The 20502-nt window shown below is 37.1% G+C and overlaps 1 protein-coding gene across 1 annotated transcript in view; it reads left to right on the top strand.

Annotated features, from left to right (window-relative positions):
• Positions 1-20502, top strand: part of ADGRL3 (adhesion G protein-coupled receptor L3) — a 323628-nt gene that overhangs the window by 26729 nt on the left and 276397 nt on the right. Inside the window, exon 2 of the mRNA XM_015565616.1 lies at positions 16401-17201. Coding sequence (XP_015421102.1) covers positions 16520-17201 — 682 coding nt within the window. The 5' untranslated portion in view covers positions 16401-16519. The remainder of the gene's footprint in view (positions 1-16400; positions 17202-20502) is intronic.

The raw sequence follows: 20502 nt of genomic DNA, 5'->3' as shown, positions 1-20502 counted from the left end.
GTCCTTCCTGTACTTTTTGCTTCTCACAGCCCTTTTTGATGGGAATATTTATGATGCCAAGGCTCTACATTTTAGGATGGTATATTCCGATATTTAAAAGATTCCATAACAGCTCTCGCTCTGCACACATACTTGTTACTATTTAAATTCAAGAGATGGCAGCCATCTGCACGGAGGCAAGGGATGCCTGATTCTTCACTGTGGTTTTGTGTCCTTTTGTCTCTTGTGTAGCTTGCTCCATATGCACTTATGTTCTGTGTTTCTGCACTGAAATGTGTCATGTTAAAATTAAAATTGCCCTTTTGGACAAAAATCACTATTATATGCTTTCAAGATTATCTGTCTGTTAAACCTCGGAATGTAACTTGAGTTACACAATACTCAGGTTTGTGAAAAAATGATGAGGACTGATGTTGCAGCTACTGCCAACCTGCTCATTAATAGTAATTACATATACATGTAACGATGAGACTTAATCAATAGTTAAGTATGTAAATATGAGTATATATTATTATATCACTGGCATGATTATGAAGCCTACTTTTACATTAATAAACATACTGGGGTTTTATATTAATTTGACCAATTGTTAGTGTTCATTTCCTTCAATGAGAAAATATTTTGCAGCCAATTATGCTTGTGTGATGAGCCTGCAACCAAGGTACATGCCTTTGACTGGAATTGAACCCGGGACCCTTTGGTCCACAGGCCAAGACTTTATCCACTGAGTCAAGCCAGCTAGGACTCTGTGAAGTATTTAAAAGACCAAGAAATAAGAACATAGAAAATAAGCAATGGTTTTTAATGTAGAAAGTATTTTAAGTTTCTTATGCATATATATCTAATTGCATTTTCTTACCAAAATAGGAAGGATTATCAAGATAGGGCTAAATTTTAATGACTGTTGTTATAGCATAAAATAAAGTAGTAGAAAAGAATTATTACTTCTGATGAAGCTTGACTCTTCAGCTGAGTCTTAGCTGCTTTGACTCAGGGTACATGTTGTACGTGATTTATCTTTCTCTTGACATGAGAATAGACAGGTCAGCTAAAACAAGGTCTAGTTTTCCCCTTTCTCTGTCTTCAGTGGAAGTTTTGTGGATGTGTTAAATTTTAGACTCCTATCTCCAATGTAGCTGGAAAGGATGTAAGAAAAATAAGGTAATGATATTGCAGTAATAAAAAAATAATTATTGGAGAGAGTGAAGAAAACAGCCATGTAAAAAACTGAGATTAACAATATATTTGACAGAATCTAAAATTAAAGTGACTACTAAATAAACATAAAAGTCTGTTTTATTAGAAGATAGAAAAAGATGAACATCTAGGCACTGTTTTGTTTACATACACACACACACGCACACGCACGCACGCACACACACGCACACCCTCTTAGCAGTTGCCTCTGGCACACATATAGTAGCCTCAACTCTGATTTTACCCAGACCCAAACTAAACTATTTCCTGGGCAACCAGGCCTCCCTCCTCATTTACCCACTTTTCACCTCAAACTACTTCTATTTGTCTTTTAGTGTTTGGCCTTAGGCCTTTTCCAAGACCAGGAGCTAGCTTAGCTGGCTCGCAGCCATCTGCTTGTGCTGTGGGGAGTTTGTGCCAGTGATGATGCCCTGAACCTCGAAGGAGGAAGAGTCTGCACACCATTCCCTCAGCTTTGTGTTGCTCAGAAGTCTGGGCAGAATTCCTCCTTGCCAACGGGCAACTTCAGTAATACCATATATGGCAGCTGTTCTTCCTTTTCTGTCCCCCTCTCCCTGGTCCCTTCATACTTCTTCTCTGGGATCACCTCCCAAATAAACCATCCACATTAAAGTTCTTATCTTGACGTCTACTTTCTGGAGATCCCAAATTAGGACACTATGCCCATAGGAACATTTAGGTTATGTTTGAGTAACTGAAAACATTTGTAGGCATCATCAATCCATAAGTATTTAACAACTATTATTTAATTAAGGGGCGTAGGAATTGAGAGGAGGGGCTCAGTAGGGGAGAAAAGAGGGACATCTGTAACACTTTCCACCATAAAGATAAATTTTAAAGAATAATCAGTGTTGGGAAAATATTACATAGCCTTTTGTAAATCTGGTTCGACAAAACGTTAATCATCTAACCACCCCTTTTAACATTTAATATATTATCTACCTTCTTTTGGAGAGCGGCTGTAATCTTGTTGAGGAAGTGAGATTCACATGTTTGAAACAGTTGGCTGATATTGTAGAGAACCTGCTCCTTTCTGGCACTGTACTGATTACTGCATTTCTTGTTAACATGCTAATTGGAGTGATGTCTTACTCCAGATCTTCCAAGGCAATCTCCCAGTTGCAGCAGAACTGTCTTCCAAAGGCTTATCTCTCAAAAGCAGGCTTTCCAGAAAGCTGTGGGTCACACAGGAAGTTGTTGAAAACTTCATGGAAGAGCAGGATTTTACCCAGTCTTAGATAAATGTGTTGGAGATTGCGAAAGGCAGTATTAAATGACAAGTGGTGTGCACAGGGGCACAAATATAGGAGAATCATTATGTTCTATTCCAGAAGAGATGTCTAGGGAGAGAGTGTCCATAGAACCAACTTTTGTGTGTGCATGTGCAAAAAGAGAATTTTATGTGTAAGAAAATAGTATATTAAAATGAAAGCAATGCATTCATTTATACATAGCTTTTCACAAGTAAAATCAAATGTGTCCTAATAAAAACTCTGCTATATATCTACTAAGTTATGTTGTATTTGTGGTAGGTACATAAACGATACAGGAGGGCATTTTACAGCTGTGGGCATGATCTGGTTTACTAAACATCAACACCTTTCTCCCATTGTATTGTCATAAGCAAGGATAAAATGACTGTCACATGGACTGGGAGAGAGCAGGTCATATTCTCTGTGAGCATCTATTCTAAATATCACATGCTTGGCCATTTGGTCAGAATGGCTCTAGGGCATTGATAACATAAGCCTAACCCACAATCATTTCCTGTGGGACATAAGGGTCTGGAAAAAAGAAGAGTTCGTCTGTCTTCAGAGTATAAAATTATTTTTCTCTACAGTACTGTCAAGAGAAGTGCTGACCATTTTCAAACATTTTGTTTATTTCTCAATTATCAGCTTAAAAATGTATAGGGCTAAATTTGCTTCTGTTTTTATTTGTCTAACTGGAAGTAAAGTAGGTTTGCAAATGACCTATTTTTCTGGTGGTAAATTTTAAAAAGGCATCAAATTGACATCATAAAATCCAAATAATTAACTTAAGCTACCTTCCTTTTCTATAGAGAAGTGTGTAGCTCAAGAAACAATAGAATCTTTTAAAGCCTTAACCAACTCCTCATTGACCCTTTTCTAAATATATCCATGTACATTTCAGAAGTATAGATCTGGTCCTATTACACTGCCACTGACTAAGGTTAACAACATAGCATTGCTGCCTTGAAAAATAACCTCTTTCTCTGCCTTCTTGAAGTTTGCAAGATAAACATGCACCAATTTTAAATGAAAGTGAGCATCAGTGAACTAGACAGATTTATCGAGTTAGCTTGTAGCAAAATGAGCTTGTTCGGTTTGCACATACTTTCTCTGGTAGTAAATGTTTTAATCTATTGATGCCATGGAGAGATGCTACATTAGCTATAAAACAGAAAGAGGGCACTGTTCAGTGACAGGAGCAATAATATGTGTGGTGCAGTAAACACTCTGCAAGAATTTAATGGCCCTGAATTCAAATAGACAATGTATAGTCTCCTAACCTGAAGATTCATAAAGACTGCTGATTCCTCCAAATGCTTAAACTTAACTTAGACATGATATTAAGTCATCCATTTTATGGTTGTAGAAGAGAATGTGTTTGGCTTCAAAAAGAAGGAAAACCCATTCTCATAGGACTGCCACACATCGGAATTTTGTATTCTGTTCTTCCTTTCATGGTATAAGCATTTGTTTTCTATTTTCGTTGCTAAGGAGTTATAGTTTTCCATCACAACCCCCACTTCTCTAAAATTTGTAGGTGCAGTATAGCCTGTCACCTCACAATGATCTGAGAAATCCATGCTACGCATGTCACAAGAGAAATGATGTTAAGAGATTTGTGAGTTACGATGTCATTCAGAAATATAAGAACTCTAAAACTTCCCTTCACACTGTACAGTCAAAATTTACAACTTGAGATTTCATCCCAAATATTGTACTTTGGATCTGCTTTTCATATTAGTTGACATTTGAAGTAAGGCATCAAACTATTGTGTTACTTCATTTCCCAGGTGAGAAAAGTTCTAAGTTGTAAGCACCTCACTAATATTAGTTATTCTCATTACTTTTGTCATCATCCTCTTTCTTGTTTGCTAGAGAGCATGGCAGAGGTTAAAAGTGTAGGCTCAGCCCTGACCAGTTTGGCTCAGTGGATAGAGCGTTGGCCTGGGGACTGAAAGGTCCCGGGTTCTATTCCGGTCAAGGGCACGTACCTTGGTTGCGGGCACATCCCCAGTAGGGAGTGTGCAGGAGGCAGCTGATCGATGTTTCTCTCTCATCGATGTTCCCAACTCTCTATCCCTCTCCCTTCCTCTCTGTAAAAAATCAATAAAATATATTTTTTTAAAAAGTGTAGGCTCAGAAGTTTAAACACCAACTCTACTGATTGCTAGTTATAGGACCTCCTTAGTCAGTCTCCTCACCTGTGTAATAATGACAATAATCTCAACAGGGTTGTTGTGAGGATTAAGTAAAATAATATGGATAAAGTATTCAGCAAATAGACTGACTTAGTATAAATGCTAAGTAAGCAGGACCAAAAATATCTTGTTTCAATGTCAGTAGGGAGAAATGCCACAGAGAGTGCAGAATCTTTCTTTGCAGTTGATTGTAGAATAAATATTTTGCCGTGTAGATTTATAAGTAGGCAGTGAGAGAAATAATGGACTCCATAGAGAGATAAGAAGTAGTGCCTCAGCACGATTTTATGTGCCTACTTAGCAGAAGTAAAAGCCATCCGTTGCCATTGGTAAGATTTGTCTCCTCCTTTGTTCACATCATTGAACAAACCAAGTTCATATTTGGAGCCATTTGTCTGTGATTTTAAAAGCATGTCAGTGCCAGCATTTACAATAAGATGGTTACAATAAGACATTGAGTTAGATTAGAATCTGGGGAAGCTTCGGTGAATGATACAGGTGCTCTGCCTTCAAGAACCTCTAGGTAATTCCAGAAAAAGGGCAGAGAGAAGATAAAAACACCAAGTGCCTTGAGCAGTGATGGCGAACCTTTTGAGCTCGGCGTGTCAGCATTTTGAAAAACCCTAACTTAACTCTGGTGCCGTGTCCCATATAGAATTTTTTTGATATTTGCAACCATAGTAAAACAAAGACATATTTTTTATTTTTATTTTGTATATAAATGCCATTTTACAAAGAAAAATCAACCAAAAAAATGAGTTTGCGTGTCATAGGTTCGCCATCACTGGCCTAAAGGATAGCAAACGAGACAGTGTGAGGGAAATAAAAACCAGCCACTGGTTGTTTTTGTACTGGCTCATGAGCTATCTTTTACATTTTTAAGAGCTTTAAAAACAGGCAAAAGAAATCACCATTGTGCCACACAGCCTGTATGTGGCTCCTGAAGCCTAAATTTTTCACAATCCAGCCCTTTGCAGAAAAAGTTTGCAAATCCCTGAACTAGAACACCCACCCCCCTAAATTATGTTGAAATCCGTTATTCAGTATGGCTACTGAATAAAGTAGTGTTCATGAGAGAATAATTTATAATCAAAGGACAGAGTTTGGCTTTACTAGGAAATAAGAGGCCTGAGCGGTTCTGAGCAAGAGTTGAGGAATCGCTATAGGTGTGCCATAAAAATGGATAAGCTGCTGTGAAACATATGATTAGCATATAGGATTAGTGAGGCATACAATTACAAAGATACTGTAAGAAACACACTTTTGGAAAGTTATAATAAAGAATCTAAAGATCTGGAATGTATCCAGATGAATTGCTATTAGCATCTCAGTTTTATCAAAGACAAAAAAAAAAACTAAAGGAGTAAGGATCTTAAATCGACTTTTCAAGAGATTATGTTGTGTATTTTCTACTAGTGGATTATGAAATTAATTTTGTTTGTTTTTGTTTACAGTTGTGAAAATTGTATCAGTAACCTTGTTATCATTAACCAGATTACTATGAAATATAAATTATAGCCTGCTCTTTGGCTAGTGTGAATCTAGTCCTAAGTGGGTTGGAGTATTTGAAAGACTTCTACTGAGTAGCTCCTCAGATTCCTAACCCATCCTCAGAATGTTGGCCAGAAGTAAAGCAACTGGAAATCTTTCAGCTTCCAGTTTATCTCATCAGTAAAATTAGGATAGTCATTCCTACCCTCAGAGTATATAAAACTAAGTGAATCAGAAAAAGCACATACTTAATATTTTTTTACATTCTATTGAGTTTAAAAAATATGTTCTAGGGGTTAATCTTAAATCTATGGATTGATTTTTCCTATTTGTAAAATATCAGGTGGGACTAAATGACACCCAAAAAGTATTTCAGCACCCAAACCCTGGATCTATCCATTATGAAATATTTACTAAACATCTGGGATTAGATCTAGGTTCATTTAGACTATCTACTTTGTTGCCTATCCAGAGCTGGATGCGTAGAACATAGTGATAAGAACAGTTAAATAATGTATATTGCTCAGGAACGAATGGACAACAATTTCCATAGGAAGTTTTATTTTACTCACACTGTTCTGTGATTCTAGCTTCAGCTTCTCTTAACAATTCCCCCTCTCTCTCTTGTGGTTTGTGTTTAATCTCTTTACACAGGTTCCTTTGAAAGCATTTAAAAATAGCTTATCATTGGTAAATAAATATATTGAAAAACCTCAGTTATTAAGCTACAAGCATCCCTAAGGCAGTAGCTCAGTTTCTTCCTCTGTAACATATTCATATTCATACAAGAACCACCAAATCCACACAATGTCCTGGAGGATTAAATAACAGAATCCGCAGATGGACTATCCGCACAGTATGTGTTCGGTAACTGTTAGACACTCTGATTTATCATTGTCTCTATACCCTCAGCTCTGAGAGCCTTGCACACAACAAATGTATTCAATAGATCTAATATGTCAGTATACATAAATAGTCTTAGCCATTCTGAGCGGACTTTCTCTTTGTCTTTTGTTTAGCAATTCTAAATGCCCTGTGGTTGTTGCTCAGCGGTAACTAATCAGTATAAAAAGGTACATCCTTGAACGAAATGTAATGTTGACTTTAACTCTTAGCAATAATAACTTTGCAAATTATTATTTTTACTGGAGCTGTTACCAATAGATTCTCAAAAGTCTCTCCTAATTAGCACCATTTTCTTTTAAAAGGCTGAATTAACAGTTTGAAAGATTTTACAGACCCATCAATGGGATGGAAAGTTTGAGTACAAAATAAAAGGCAATCTCAGTTTCTGCAACATCTATAGATACTGTATTTAAGTGTTTAAGTTAGAATGTGTCTGGTGAAAGCATTTTATAAATTATTGACATTTTCAATCTACACTCTGCAGGAGGGAATTCATTAGGAGCTGTTAATTCTGGAGACACATATAAAGCCATTATAATGCAAGGTGCTTGAGCGGCACTTTTATTCACTGATGCACAGGTAATATTTGGAAAACATAATTTAGAAGCTGAGCTGTAGCGATTACCTGTCTTTCATTAAATAAAGGATTAGTACTTTGTTTACTGAAAGAGACAGATGTCTGTCAGTTTTTGATATGCAGTATACAAAAAATTAATGAACTTCACGGGTTTTTTATTTCGATTTACTAAAGTGTTTCTGTATTTTTTTTGGCAGATGTGAAATGAAATAAGGGAAAATTTTCTCTGTTTTAGAACAATAAGAATTAATAAGACATGTGGTTTTCAGCACAAGTTTGTTTCTGGTGATAAGAAAATCATCCTGTTTCCTTTGCAAAGAAATGAGTAACCCATTTTTTCCCAATTATTTTATCTTCTCTGGAGGGATGCATTGCATCACTGGTCTCAGGGTTAATAACACTGAAAAGTATGACATTCAGGCTCCTTTCTTTGGAAATACCACAGTGCAATTCATCATCACTCGGAGGAATAAGAAATATCAATTAAACTATTTATATATGCTAGGCACTGGCAATGCAATAACAAATAAGACCAAAACATGAATTTGAACTCTAGCTGGTTTTTGCTCAGTGGTTAGAACATTGGACCTCACACCAAAGGGTTGAGGATTTAATTCTTGTCAAGGGCACATACCTCAGTTGCAGGCTCTATCCCTGGCCCCAGTCAGGGTGTGTATGGGAGGCAACCAATTGATGTGCCTCTCTGTCTCTATTCCTGCCTTCCACTCTCTAAAAAACCAATGGGAAAAATATCGTCAGCTGAGGATTAACAAAAAAACAAACAAATAAAAACAAACATTAAGTTGAATTCCGATTCTATGCATCCATTTTTCCAACTTTATTTTTATTGTTGATCTTATTCTAGATCTCCCCAGGCATCCCCCCCCTCCCATTTGCCAGTTCTACCCAGACCCAGGCCCTGCCCTCCCTCTGGCCATCACCACACTGTCAGTATCTATGCATCATGCGTATATGTTCTTTGGCTAATCTCTTCACCTTTTTTTTCATGCAGTTCCCTGCTCGCTCCCTTCTTCCACTGACAGCTGTCCATCTGTTCCATGCATCCATGCCTCTTTTTCTATTTTGTTTATAACTTTATTTTGTTCACTAGATTCCATATTTAATGAGATCATACGGTATTTGTCTTTCTCTGACTGGCTTATTTCACTTAGCATAATAATCTCCAGGTCCATCCATGCTGTTGCAAAAGGGAAGATTTTGTTATTTTTGACAACCACATAGTTTGTATAAATTACCATAGCTTTTTTATCCGCCCATCTGCTGATGGGCACTTTGGCTATTTCCAGATCATGGCTATTGTAAGTAGCACTGCTATGCATATATTCTTTTGAATTGATGTTTTGGCATTCTTAGGATATATTCCCAGAAATGGGCTCGCTGGGTCAAAAGGTAATTCTATTTTTAATTTTTTTAGGAAACTCTATACTGTTTTCCACAGAGGCTGCACCAATCTGTTTTGCCACCAACAGGAGGTACAGAAGGGTTCCCTTTTCTCCACATCCTTGCCAGCACTTGTTGTTTGTTGATTTATTGATGGCATCCATTCTGTCAGGTGTGAGGTGATGTCTCATTGTGGTTTTAATTTGCATCTCTCTGGTGATTAGTGACATTGAACACTTTTGTTTGTGGAAGATGCACCCTCAGCAAATTTGCATCCAAGACTGATTTTTTTTTACTACTTTATTAGTTTGCCTTTCTGCCATTTTTTTTAACTACCCAGCTTCCCTGTGATAAGGGTACCCAAAGGTACTTTAATAGTCTAAGCCAGTGATGGCGAACCTTTTGAGCTCGGCGTGTCAGCATTTTGAAAAACCCTAACTTAATTCTAGTGCCGTGTCACATATAGAAATTTTTTGATCTTTGCAACCATAGTAAAACAAAGATTTATATTTTTGATATTTATTTTATATATTTAAATGCCATTTAACAAAGAAAAATCAACCAAAAAATGAATGTCATAGGTTCGCCATCATTGATCTAAGCCAATGTAGCCAAGAAAATAATTCTGTTTAAAATATGCTATATTTCAGTGAAAGATGACATAGTTATAAATTATTTAATACCTTATAGCCATCTTATGTTTCCTGTAAGTAGCTATTTATTTATTTCAGAAACATAGAGGTATCATTGGATGATAACAGTCTCCTCATTTCAAACATTTAAATTGTAGTTAGAAACTGTGTTGTATAACTTCATTTTAAAAGAAAATCTAAGCTACATTAGAATTAGATACAATCTCATACTTCTTAGTCATGGCGCTAACAATTTTTGGCACACACAATTTTATTTGACTCTAAGTCTCAATGCAGTTTGAAAAGGCTTGGCAATAGATGCATATGCTCTCTCATCCATACCTTTTTAATTTAAAGAATGCAATTCCCACGTATTATATATGGTGCAGATATGGATAGAACTCATAACATCTTATTTTCTACACAGTGACATGGTTATATACTCTATCTATTTTATGAACTGTTGGGAAATGGAAGGAGCTTATGCTAATCTTTTTTCCCATTTCTTCCTTTTATACAGAGTAAAATTACCCGTAGTTTGAATTTGTCCTTTGCTCTAACCACAGGATATAGCTTATGACGTTAAGTTTGACAAAGGACAACAATGAAATCATTTTAAGAAAATGTATAAATTTGCAGAGGCCTGGTGGACAATGAAAATAGTTTGGGGATTAAAAGTGAAGAGTGAAAAGAAGAGAAACTAGTTCCAAAGAGGTTTGGAAATGAATACTGACAGCTCTAATGTCAGAATGCAGGATATCGGACGAGACAACATGACAGCAGGTCCTGAAGAAGGCCTCAGTTGTCGTCTTGCAATTCATTTATTTATGATCTTATTAGAGAGAGGAGAGGAGTATTTTCAGCCTAAATATTTAGATCATTACAGGCTACTTTGTAGCAGCAAATTTTTCTTTTCAAACTAACTCTCAAGATCATTCATGCATTTTTTTCTTCATTTCCTTTTTATTCTTTCCAGTTTTTATTTTAATGAGTTATAGATACAAACTTCTTGTACAGTTTACTTCCCTCCTTATCCATTGAAGTATTTAAAGACATTATGCAGATTTGTTTTCCACATATGATTTGACATAGTAAATCCAGACTCTTTTACCACTTTTTTCTTTTTATTTGGCTTAAAATCTCAAGAAGCAGAATTAACCATTTTTATTTGAATTATATGTTAATTCAGTAGCTATTTACTGAGAATTTACTATGTACCAGGCCGTGTGAGGTTGTAAAGGATACAGTAGTAAGCATGTCTTTAGTACCTATACAATTTGTTTGTTTGTCTATTTCAAGGGAAGGAAACTTGTAAAATCCGAATAAGATGATGGAAAAATGACTGGCTAATCCTAAATGCTACTAAGCTTTTCAATGACAAATTGTGTTTGCCTTGCCAGTTTTTATTATGGGAATATGATTTGTGTGTGCTTGTTTCAACTTAAATTATGGGATTGTTTTACTTCCGTCTTGAAAATAGCAAATAAATGATAAATGAGCTACAACCAGTCATGACATAGGCAAGACCATAATAATTTTCTCCAAAGTAGAACTGCCTAATAAATCTTAATTTTAAGTAACCCGCAAGTAACAGAAACAAGCTTTGCTTATGCTACAGCTTATGCCAATATTTCTGAAATGAGACTAGGGCCAGAGAATTAAACGCAACATTTTACCTAATGGCAACTGAGAAAATATAGGTGAAAGTTCTTTGTGGGGAGAAACAGAGCATTCATGCATTAAAGTGTAACAGTATTTAAGAATATAAAACTTATCAATACCTTCTATCACATATTCTATTTCCTCATTAACCACCAAGGAATTAGCATATTTGCCCTTAACTATAATATCACTTAAGAATTCTATGTGAAATAAGACTAAAGTTGTGTGAATATACATTTTATATTTTAGAATACCTTCCTTTATAATTCTCAAAAGGATAACTATTTAGAGCTGTTTCAATGAATGAAATTAGTTCTAGAAATTCTTTGCAGGGTAGTCTTTGAAACTGTCAACATTGGCATGACTTTTCACTACCAGCCTCCACCTTGTTGTAATAGGCTTCAAGTCCAAGCTTTTGAGACTGTCTGTACTAATAAAAGAGTAATATGCTTATTAGACTAGAAGACCTTCCGTATGTCCTTCCAGACAAAGCTGGGGGCTTGGCTGGCCTGCAAACCACCCCACAAATGGCCCTCAGCCCCTCACCCAGCCTGGCCACGCCCCCAGCAGGGACCCCCACAGCAATGGGAACGTGGCCAGCTTGCAAACCACCCCAGCCCCTGGCCCAGGCCAGCCCCACCCCCCAAGGGGACCCCAACCTGATCTAGAACCCCTTTCAAGGCAGACCATCCAGCTTCCACAATGCACCAGGCCTCTATCTATACCAGTGTTTCTCAACCTTCTGGCCCTTTAAATACAGTTCCTCATGTTGTAACCCAACCCTAAAATTATTTTCATTGCCACTTCATAACTGTTATGTTGCTACTGTTGGGAATCGTACTGTAACTATCTGATATGCAGGATGGTCTTAGGTGACCCCTGTGAAAGGGTCGTTCGACCGCCCAAGGGCTCGCAACCCACAAGTTGAAAACCACTGATCTATACTAATAAAAGGATAATAAACTAATTAGACCAAGAGACCTTCTGGCCATCCTTCCAGACAAAGCCATGGTGGGGGGGCCGAGGCGGTGGATAGGGGCAATCAGGCCAGGAGTGGAGGGCAGTTGTGGGTGAGCAGGCTGGCAGAGGAGGACAGTTGGGGACAAGCAAGCTGGCAATGGAGGGCAGTTGGGGGTGATCAGGCCAGCAGAGGGGGGGCAGTTGGGTGCGAGAAGGCCGGCAGGCAGTGTGGTTAGGGGTGATCAGGCAGGCAGGCAGGTCAGCAGTTAGAAGCGAGCGGTCCCAGATCGTGAGAGGGATGTCCCAGATTGGAGAGGGTGCAGGGACAACTTCCCTCCCCCTGTGCACAAATTTCATGCACCGGGCCACTAGTTGATTAAATAATTGCTTAAGGTGCTTAGTTATTCTTCTCCTAGTTGTCAGCCCTAACTCAGGTTTAGCAGGAAGTGCATCTCTTGGGTAAAGCTTTACACTCACAGTCCAAAGAACATCGTAATTTCTCAGCAAAGATTAATTGAGAATTATGATAAATTATAACAATTTAATAGTTTTTAACAGTCCTAGAAGTACTGTTAAAGTAAGATTTGTATATTAGTGAGATCAGGAATCTAAAAAAGATAATCCCATTTTTTAACTTCTTAAATATAATTATATATGTGTGTATATATATATATATACATATATATATATGAATGATACTAAAGTTTCAAAAAGTCAATGAAGATAAATTAAGTGTAATTTTGAAAATAAGTGAAGAAATGAACTTAGCTAAGTCAAAGCATAAAAATCTCACCCAAATATAATTACCCAAAATAATATTTCTCCCTTGTTTTGAAACTTTCCTACAGTTTTAAATTTATTTATTGTGCATAATATCCCAGTTTATCCCTTTCTCTGAAATTCTCTTTGATTTACATCACTTGAAACTTGTAGTTTTTTTTAAGTTTGTGATATGAGCCCATTCTTTCCTGGCTCTTTTCCTCTATTTTCCATTGGGCTCTTTTTTTTTTTCTTGTTGTGATCTAAGCAAATTCTGATGAGACACATATTTATAGGATAATGAAGATGCTACTTGATGTGCTTCATGAACATGTTATAGCTTCCCAGAATGTTCCCTGACTTGTATGGATGAGTACCTGAAAACTACTAATAGAATCTAATTTGAGAGATATGTAACCATAACATGTTTGAGAATCAATTTATTCTTACAAGAGTGTGTTTAAAACTCAGTTCAGAATTTCAGAAAAGGCCAGAGCAGGTGACTTATTATTTATATCAACCTTCTAATACAGATTTTTTCCAAAAGGCATTATTTTTCCACAATAATATAAAATATTGAAGAGTGGGAGGAAGAGAGTATCTTCAAAAAGGATTCTAAATCCCTTTCTCAGGGTGAGAGCATTCCCTTTTAATGGGCAGCCTCATGGGGTGCATTTCTCATCAGACTGACAGGCTATGGAAAAAATCTTAGGCCTCAGGAAATGAGTCACAGAGTCCTTTCTTCTGAAGAGATTCCTTCTGGAGATGGATACAAAGCAAGACTATTATGGTAAAGAGTGGTATAAACTTCAGTATTTCAAAAGTGAATCTAGCCAAACAATTTGAAAGTTTTCTGTGTATTTTACCAACCTGCCTTTCAAATGGAAATTTTGGTGTTCTTACTGTGAATATTGTATTTCCTATACCTATAGTTACAAAGGATGTTTATGCAATCTTAGCTTGATGAACTTTTGTCTTGGTTTTTCTGTTTGTACTGTAACTTTAAGATGATAATATGATTTTTGTTGTATTTTAGAAAATAATTTTGCTAGAGGAATGGGTTTGTAAAAATAAGCCATATAATGTTCAATAAAGCCAGTTTGAGTGAAATTAATTATATACTTTCAGTTTGGAAGAGGTGAATAAAAAGTGCTTGGCCAATACCGTACCATTAATCTGTTCTCTTTTCTTCTTTCTCTCTCTTTACTTCTCTCTCTCCAATAGAAGTGGAACAAAAAGGTAATTAAATACCTTTCATAAATTATATATTATTTATAGGCTAAGTTATTTGACAGTTTAACATTTAGTTAACATAATTTTGTTATTAATTCTTATCTATTTTATGAAAAATTATTTACTACTTCTGCTGCTCAACTTCACTTTAATTTGTTGGCTTGACCAGTGCTGCTTTGATTCTTATATCCTAAGACAGTTTAATAGTGTAAACATTTTGATTGTGTGTTTTATTCCTCTTTATTTTTAAATAAGTAGTTAGAAATCCAGTAGATGGTGATGGATAGTGATTGCTTTAGATTTGTTTTTATTTCTATACTAATTTTTCATAACTTTGCTATTGTTTCCCCTGTTTCTTTATTTTTAACTATTGGGGGAAAAGAGAGATGGATTTCTTGAAATATCTTAAAATAAATTACTTTTGAAACCAAGAGCTGGTTATTAATTAACATAAAGTTTATATGTAATTTTTACAATAATGCCTACCCTTCCTTTATAATTATATCCATCATATTAGAATCCTGGGAAATTCTTCTAACATCAGTTTTATAAATTGAATTGGCCCTCTATCCCTGTTATGGAAGAGTTTGATAGCTTTTCCCTGAATTTTTTTATTTCTCCAAAAGTAAAACTTTGGGCACTTTAATAATGTATTTTCTTTTTAATAACCTCCAAATCCCAGCTCAGTTTCACTTTAGGCTGCTTCTGGTGAATCTAGGCTTATAGTTTCTATTAAACATCTAATTACTAACATCAAGAAAATAATACTTTTTTCATTAATCATTAAAATATTGGGTAAACATCCAAGTTCCTTGTGAATTTCTAATTCCACAACCCAATACACGTGTAATCATTTGAAACATAACAGTAGACTGCATGATTATTTTTCAGTGTGTTTGCTTTGCAAAAATATTACAGCAGTGTTTCCCATAGCAGGTTCAGAAGAATATTCCACTGCAAAGAGGCTCTGTAGAAAGGATTCCCTGATCAAACCAGTTGGCAAAACTTGCTCACTTTCCCACTTCCGCTTCGGAGATTCACTATTGGAATCTCTGCCACAACTCTTCCTAGCATGATATGGGTTTATACCTGATTCTAAGGACCCTTTTTTCTTCCTGTGTAACTTCTAGCTATACTACTAGAAAGGTGTTCCGAGGACCACCCTTTGGGAAACATTGCTTTATAACCCCTTTGTTACAGATCAATCAGCCAAGCTTTCTTACCACCACTGACACAGTGTGCTACTGAATCTTATTAAAAATCAACTTAATCAGATACCTCTTACCCATGTTCAGTCTGAAGTATGAGCAGCAAAATATTATAGCAAGTATTTTAATGCTCTTCTCATGTAACAGTAAAAGGTACATGTTTTTAAGTTCCAATACTACTGTGTTTAACAGGACATTTTTAACTGATTAAAATCTAGACCTTGGGTTCTGCTCTGTAACCTTTCACCTTTTCTTCTCTCCTTATTCCTTCTTTCCTTTCTTTCTCTTCCTTTCTCTTTTCCCTTCCAGTATTCATCCATCACTCATTTATAATTGTGTGGGTTGCATGCTCTGTGTACACTATCGCAGCTTTAAAAGCTTTGTTTACTAGAACATTCAGTGGCCTGTATTGCAGGGCTTTACTTTTCCTTTGTTATTATATTTAATTACTATTGGATTTTGACATATTTCTTAATGACAAGTGTTGAATAGCTGATATCATTGGAGTAAAAACAATATTTTTTGAACATTTTAAATAAGATACACAAAAAAATTATGTATTAACACTTGCATTTGTAATGTCTATGGGATACATAGACATACAGCTCATTTGTATATGTATAACCTAAAATATGGTAATACATGTGTACAAAGGTGGAAACCAAAGGAAAGCACAGCTACTCCTAAAAGGCCAAATTTTTCAGCAAATGAAATCGAAATGATTTTACATAAACGTCGAATGTGTATGACTACATTGTGTTCTCAGAAGAATGCAGCAAAAATAACTAAGTGGTGGTGGGTATCTCTGGTTAGAGTTGCATTCCACTTGGTGGAAAATAAGAACGAGGGGCAAAATATGAAAATTAATATATTTATTATCTTAACTCTTTTCCTTCCAACAGTTTTTCTTTGTCCTGGACTACTAAAGGGAGTGTACCAGAGTGAACATTTGTTTGAGTCTGACCACCAATCGGGGGCATGGTGCAAAGATCCTCTGCAGGCTTCAGACAAGATCTATTATATGCCCTGGACCCCTTACAGAACTGACACCCTGACCGAGTACTCATCCAAGGATGACTTCATTGCTGGAAGGCCAACTACAACCTACAAGCTTCCTCACAGGGTGGATGGCACAGGGTTCGTCGTGTACGATGGAGCTTTGTTCTTCAACAAAGAGCGCACCAGGAACATAGTGAAGTTTGATTTGCGGACTAGGATAAAGAGTGGAGAGGCTATCATCGCAAATGCCAACTACCACGACACCTCCCCTTACCGATGGGGAGGTAAATCGGACATAGACCTGGCAGTGGATGAGAATGGGCTATGGGTCATCTATGCAACAGAACAAAACAATGGTAAAATTGTCATTAGTCAATTGAACCCTTACACCTTACGGATCGAAGGGACGTGGGACACTGCCTATGATAAAAGGTCAGCTTCCAACGCGTTTATGATTTGTGGGATTCTGTATGTGGTCAAATCTGTATATGAGGATGATGACAACGAGGCCACAGGGAATAAGATTGACTACATTTACAACACCGACCAAAGTAAGGATAGTCTGGTGGATGTGCCCTTTCCCAACTCGTACCAGTACATAGCAGCTGTGGATTACAACCCCAGGGACAACCTTCTTTACGTATGGAATAACTATCACGTCGTGAAATATTCTTTGGATTTCGGACCTCTGGATAGTAGATCAGGTAAGTTTGACTTTTGATGGTTCTCAAGAGGGAAAAGGTTTACAGTTTATTCTCAATAAGTTTACTGTACATTTGATTAGACTGCTTTGGTGGTCTTTTTCTGGCCTCTGTACCTGAAATAGTTCATTGTCTTTTCACCTAAACAATGCTGCTATTAACTACATGCAGCTATAAAACCTGACTCTTTCTCCTCTGGGCAGCTCGTCTCCAGTCGTTAGCCCTTCCTTGAAGGGCATTTTGGTTATAAGCTGATTAATTCTTCAGGTAGTGTAGTACACAGAATCTCTACTGAGATAGAATGCTACTCCATCTAGTTCATTGTGACTTGCCTTCAGAAGTGTTTTCCAGTTGGAAAACATCAAAGGGTTGGCTCGTATGAATGCTCCCACAGTCTTACACCAATATATTCACCTCGTAGAAAACATCATATATGACCACTTTTAATTTTGTCAGTTTGAGTATAAATATGTATGAGTGTACCTAACTGATACATATAAAAAAATGGTCATAACTGATAAATATTTAAAAATCTTAATTTTATTTAAAAAAATGCAAAACACAGCTCTGAGTAAACTTTAGATAATATTTAATTCCCTTTATGTACAAGTGTCTTTTAAATACTAGGACATACTGTTTCATTTTCATAAGTTGCTTTTTTTAATGTTACTGACACAACTGAGGAGAATTATCTTAGCTTCTAAGCTAAATTATTTCAGACTAGCAATAATATTTTTCTTATGGTAAAGCATAATGGAAAATTAAGATAAAGGCATCTGAATTTTGATAGAAATATAGCAATTCAAAGTGTATTTTTTTTTATTTCAGTGTGTACATGTTAACACCAAAATAACTGAAAACATTTACAGTTTATTCTCAATAGGTTTATTGTACATTTTTATTAGACTGTCTTTTTTATTTTCTCTCTTGCTTTTACCATTATTTTACTATCAAACTATTCTGCTTTCTAGCTTAGGTCATTTTATACATCTCTTCTTATACAACTAGATTCTAACTTCCCTATATCCTTGTCTTACCCATCCTTTCATTAGATTTTAAGTTGGCCATTATTTCTGTCTTCTCAGACACTAGTGTAATAGGTGGCATATGCAAATAAAGATTCAATAACTCTTTGATGAGTGACTGCAGGAATGAATGGCTTTTCACTTCTTACTGTGATATAATACCAAATTAGGTGGCATTTTCTCTAATGCCTGAGAGACTGCATTCAGAGTGATAGCAATTCTTTCCATGACCAGAAATGCAGATATTATGTTGAATTTTTGTGTGTGTGTGGAAGGAGAAGCCTAACTATTTAAGAGCATCAAAACAACTTCTCATTACTCATTCCTCAAAAATCTCCTAACAACTGCAGTATCTGACTTACCTCTGTACAAGTTAGGTTTCTCAATCCAATGAGCCTTTCCATTGAAAACCTAAGTAAGAATCATCTGGAGAATTATGGGAAGGTACTTCCTTCAGGGCTGTGATATTTTTAACCACAATTTATATTTTGACAGTGGAAACTCTGTTGATGAGTAGTTCTTAGCATTATTTTTTTAATTTAATTGAAAGAGGAAGTAATTTCTACTAGCCTCCAGAGAAATCCTATCTAATAAAAGAGGAATATGCAAATTAACCATCACTCCGTCACTCTGTCACAAAGATGGCGGCTGCCACGGAGCTGGAGCGAGCAGGAGGCTTGGGTTTCCCCCAGTGAAGGAGGAAGTCAAGCTTCCCACCTGCCCTGGCTGGACCTGGGCTCTGCTCAAGGCTACAAAGTTTCAATTATAGAAGATAAATAAATCCCAGATACCTGCTGAAAAAAAGAAAAAGAAAAAAATGACAGGCTGGAAGCTTGGGTCACCAGGGAGCATGGCCAACCTGAAAATGGCCATCAGCCCCTCAACACAGGCTGGCCAGGTAACCCAGTAGGACTCCCCCCACCCCACCCTGAAGGAGGTGTGGCCAGCCTGAAAACAGCCCTCAGCCCCTCACCCAGGCTGGCCACACCCCCAAGGGGTGAGGGACCCCACTGGGAGGCTTGACCAGCCTGCAAACAGCCATAATCCCCTCACCCAGGCTGGCCAGGAACCCAGCAGGACCCCCACCCTAATCCGGGAGCACAGCGGGGGGGGCGGGAGCCTCTTCCGCCTCCTCAGCAGCACTAAGGATGTCCGACTGCAGCTTAGGCCTGCTCCCTGCTGGCAAGTGAACATCCCCCGAGGCCTCCTGGGCTGCCAGAGGGATGCCTGACTGCCAGCTTAGGCCTGATCCCCCGGGGAGCAGGCCTAATCCAGCAGATGGACATCCCCCGAGGGCTCCCAGACTGCAAGAGGGCACAGGCTGGGCTGAGGGACCCCTCGAGTGCACAAATTTTTGTGGAACCGGGCCTCTAGTAATAAATAATAAGTCATGATTTTTAGATTAGTGAATAAGGGGCAGTAATATATTTTAAGTTTTATTTATTGGAAAGACCATGCATTATTTTTATTTAGAACAATATGTAGTTTAAAATTAATTAACATTCCAAGGTTTTTGTTGGATGGATTGAGGCAAATTCCTAATTTAGTTTTTTATAAATTATCTTTAAAGGATACCTAGAGACTAGCCCAGGGGTGGGCAAACTTTTTGACTTGAGGGCCACAATGGGTTCTTAAACTGTACTCAGGAGAAGGAGCTGCGGCCGTGTTTCCCGATTTTGCCCTGTTAACACTGCTGCTGGTGAAGGAGCGGAGGGGAGAGCAAGAGAACCCTCTGCTCTTTCGGCTCCGTGGGATTCGGCCCGCAGCTGAACGGGTCGGATCTGGCCCGTGGGCTGTAGTTTGCCCACGGCTGGTATAAACAGAGGACTGGTGCACAGGTAGGGGCTGGTTGGTCTTCCCTGAAGGGGTCCCGAAAAAAAAAATTCCAACACATATGAGTAAATTTATATGTGTATGTATTCATATACAGGGTGTCCCCAAAAATGCATATAGCTGTAAGCTCTATTTTGAACACGAAACATATTTTAATAAACACTGCCTTTATTATTATTCAAAGTGTGTGTATACATTTTTTGAGACACCCTTTACATAACAAGTCACTGTAGTTGTGAATATATGGAAAATTATACACTCGTTTAATTTTCTTCATTTGTTTACATCTGGGAGTGAAAATATTAACCATCTTGCCCACATGTACTAGGCTCATATTTGTTAAAAGGATGGTATTAAAGTGGAAAACATTGAGGAATGATAAAGTTCAGCTTTTGAAACAAATTCCTAACTTAAGCCAGGATTTCTAAACTTTTTATTAGGTCAAA

This window comes from Myotis davidii, unplaced genomic scaffold (assembly GCF_000327345.1).
Source record: "Myotis davidii unplaced genomic scaffold, ASM32734v1 scaffold352, whole genome shotgun sequence".
NCBI lineage: Eukaryota > Metazoa > Chordata > Mammalia > Chiroptera > Vespertilionidae > Myotis > Myotis davidii.
Note: the sequence above shows the minus strand (reverse complement) of the source record. Positions and strands in the feature narration are given on the sequence as shown.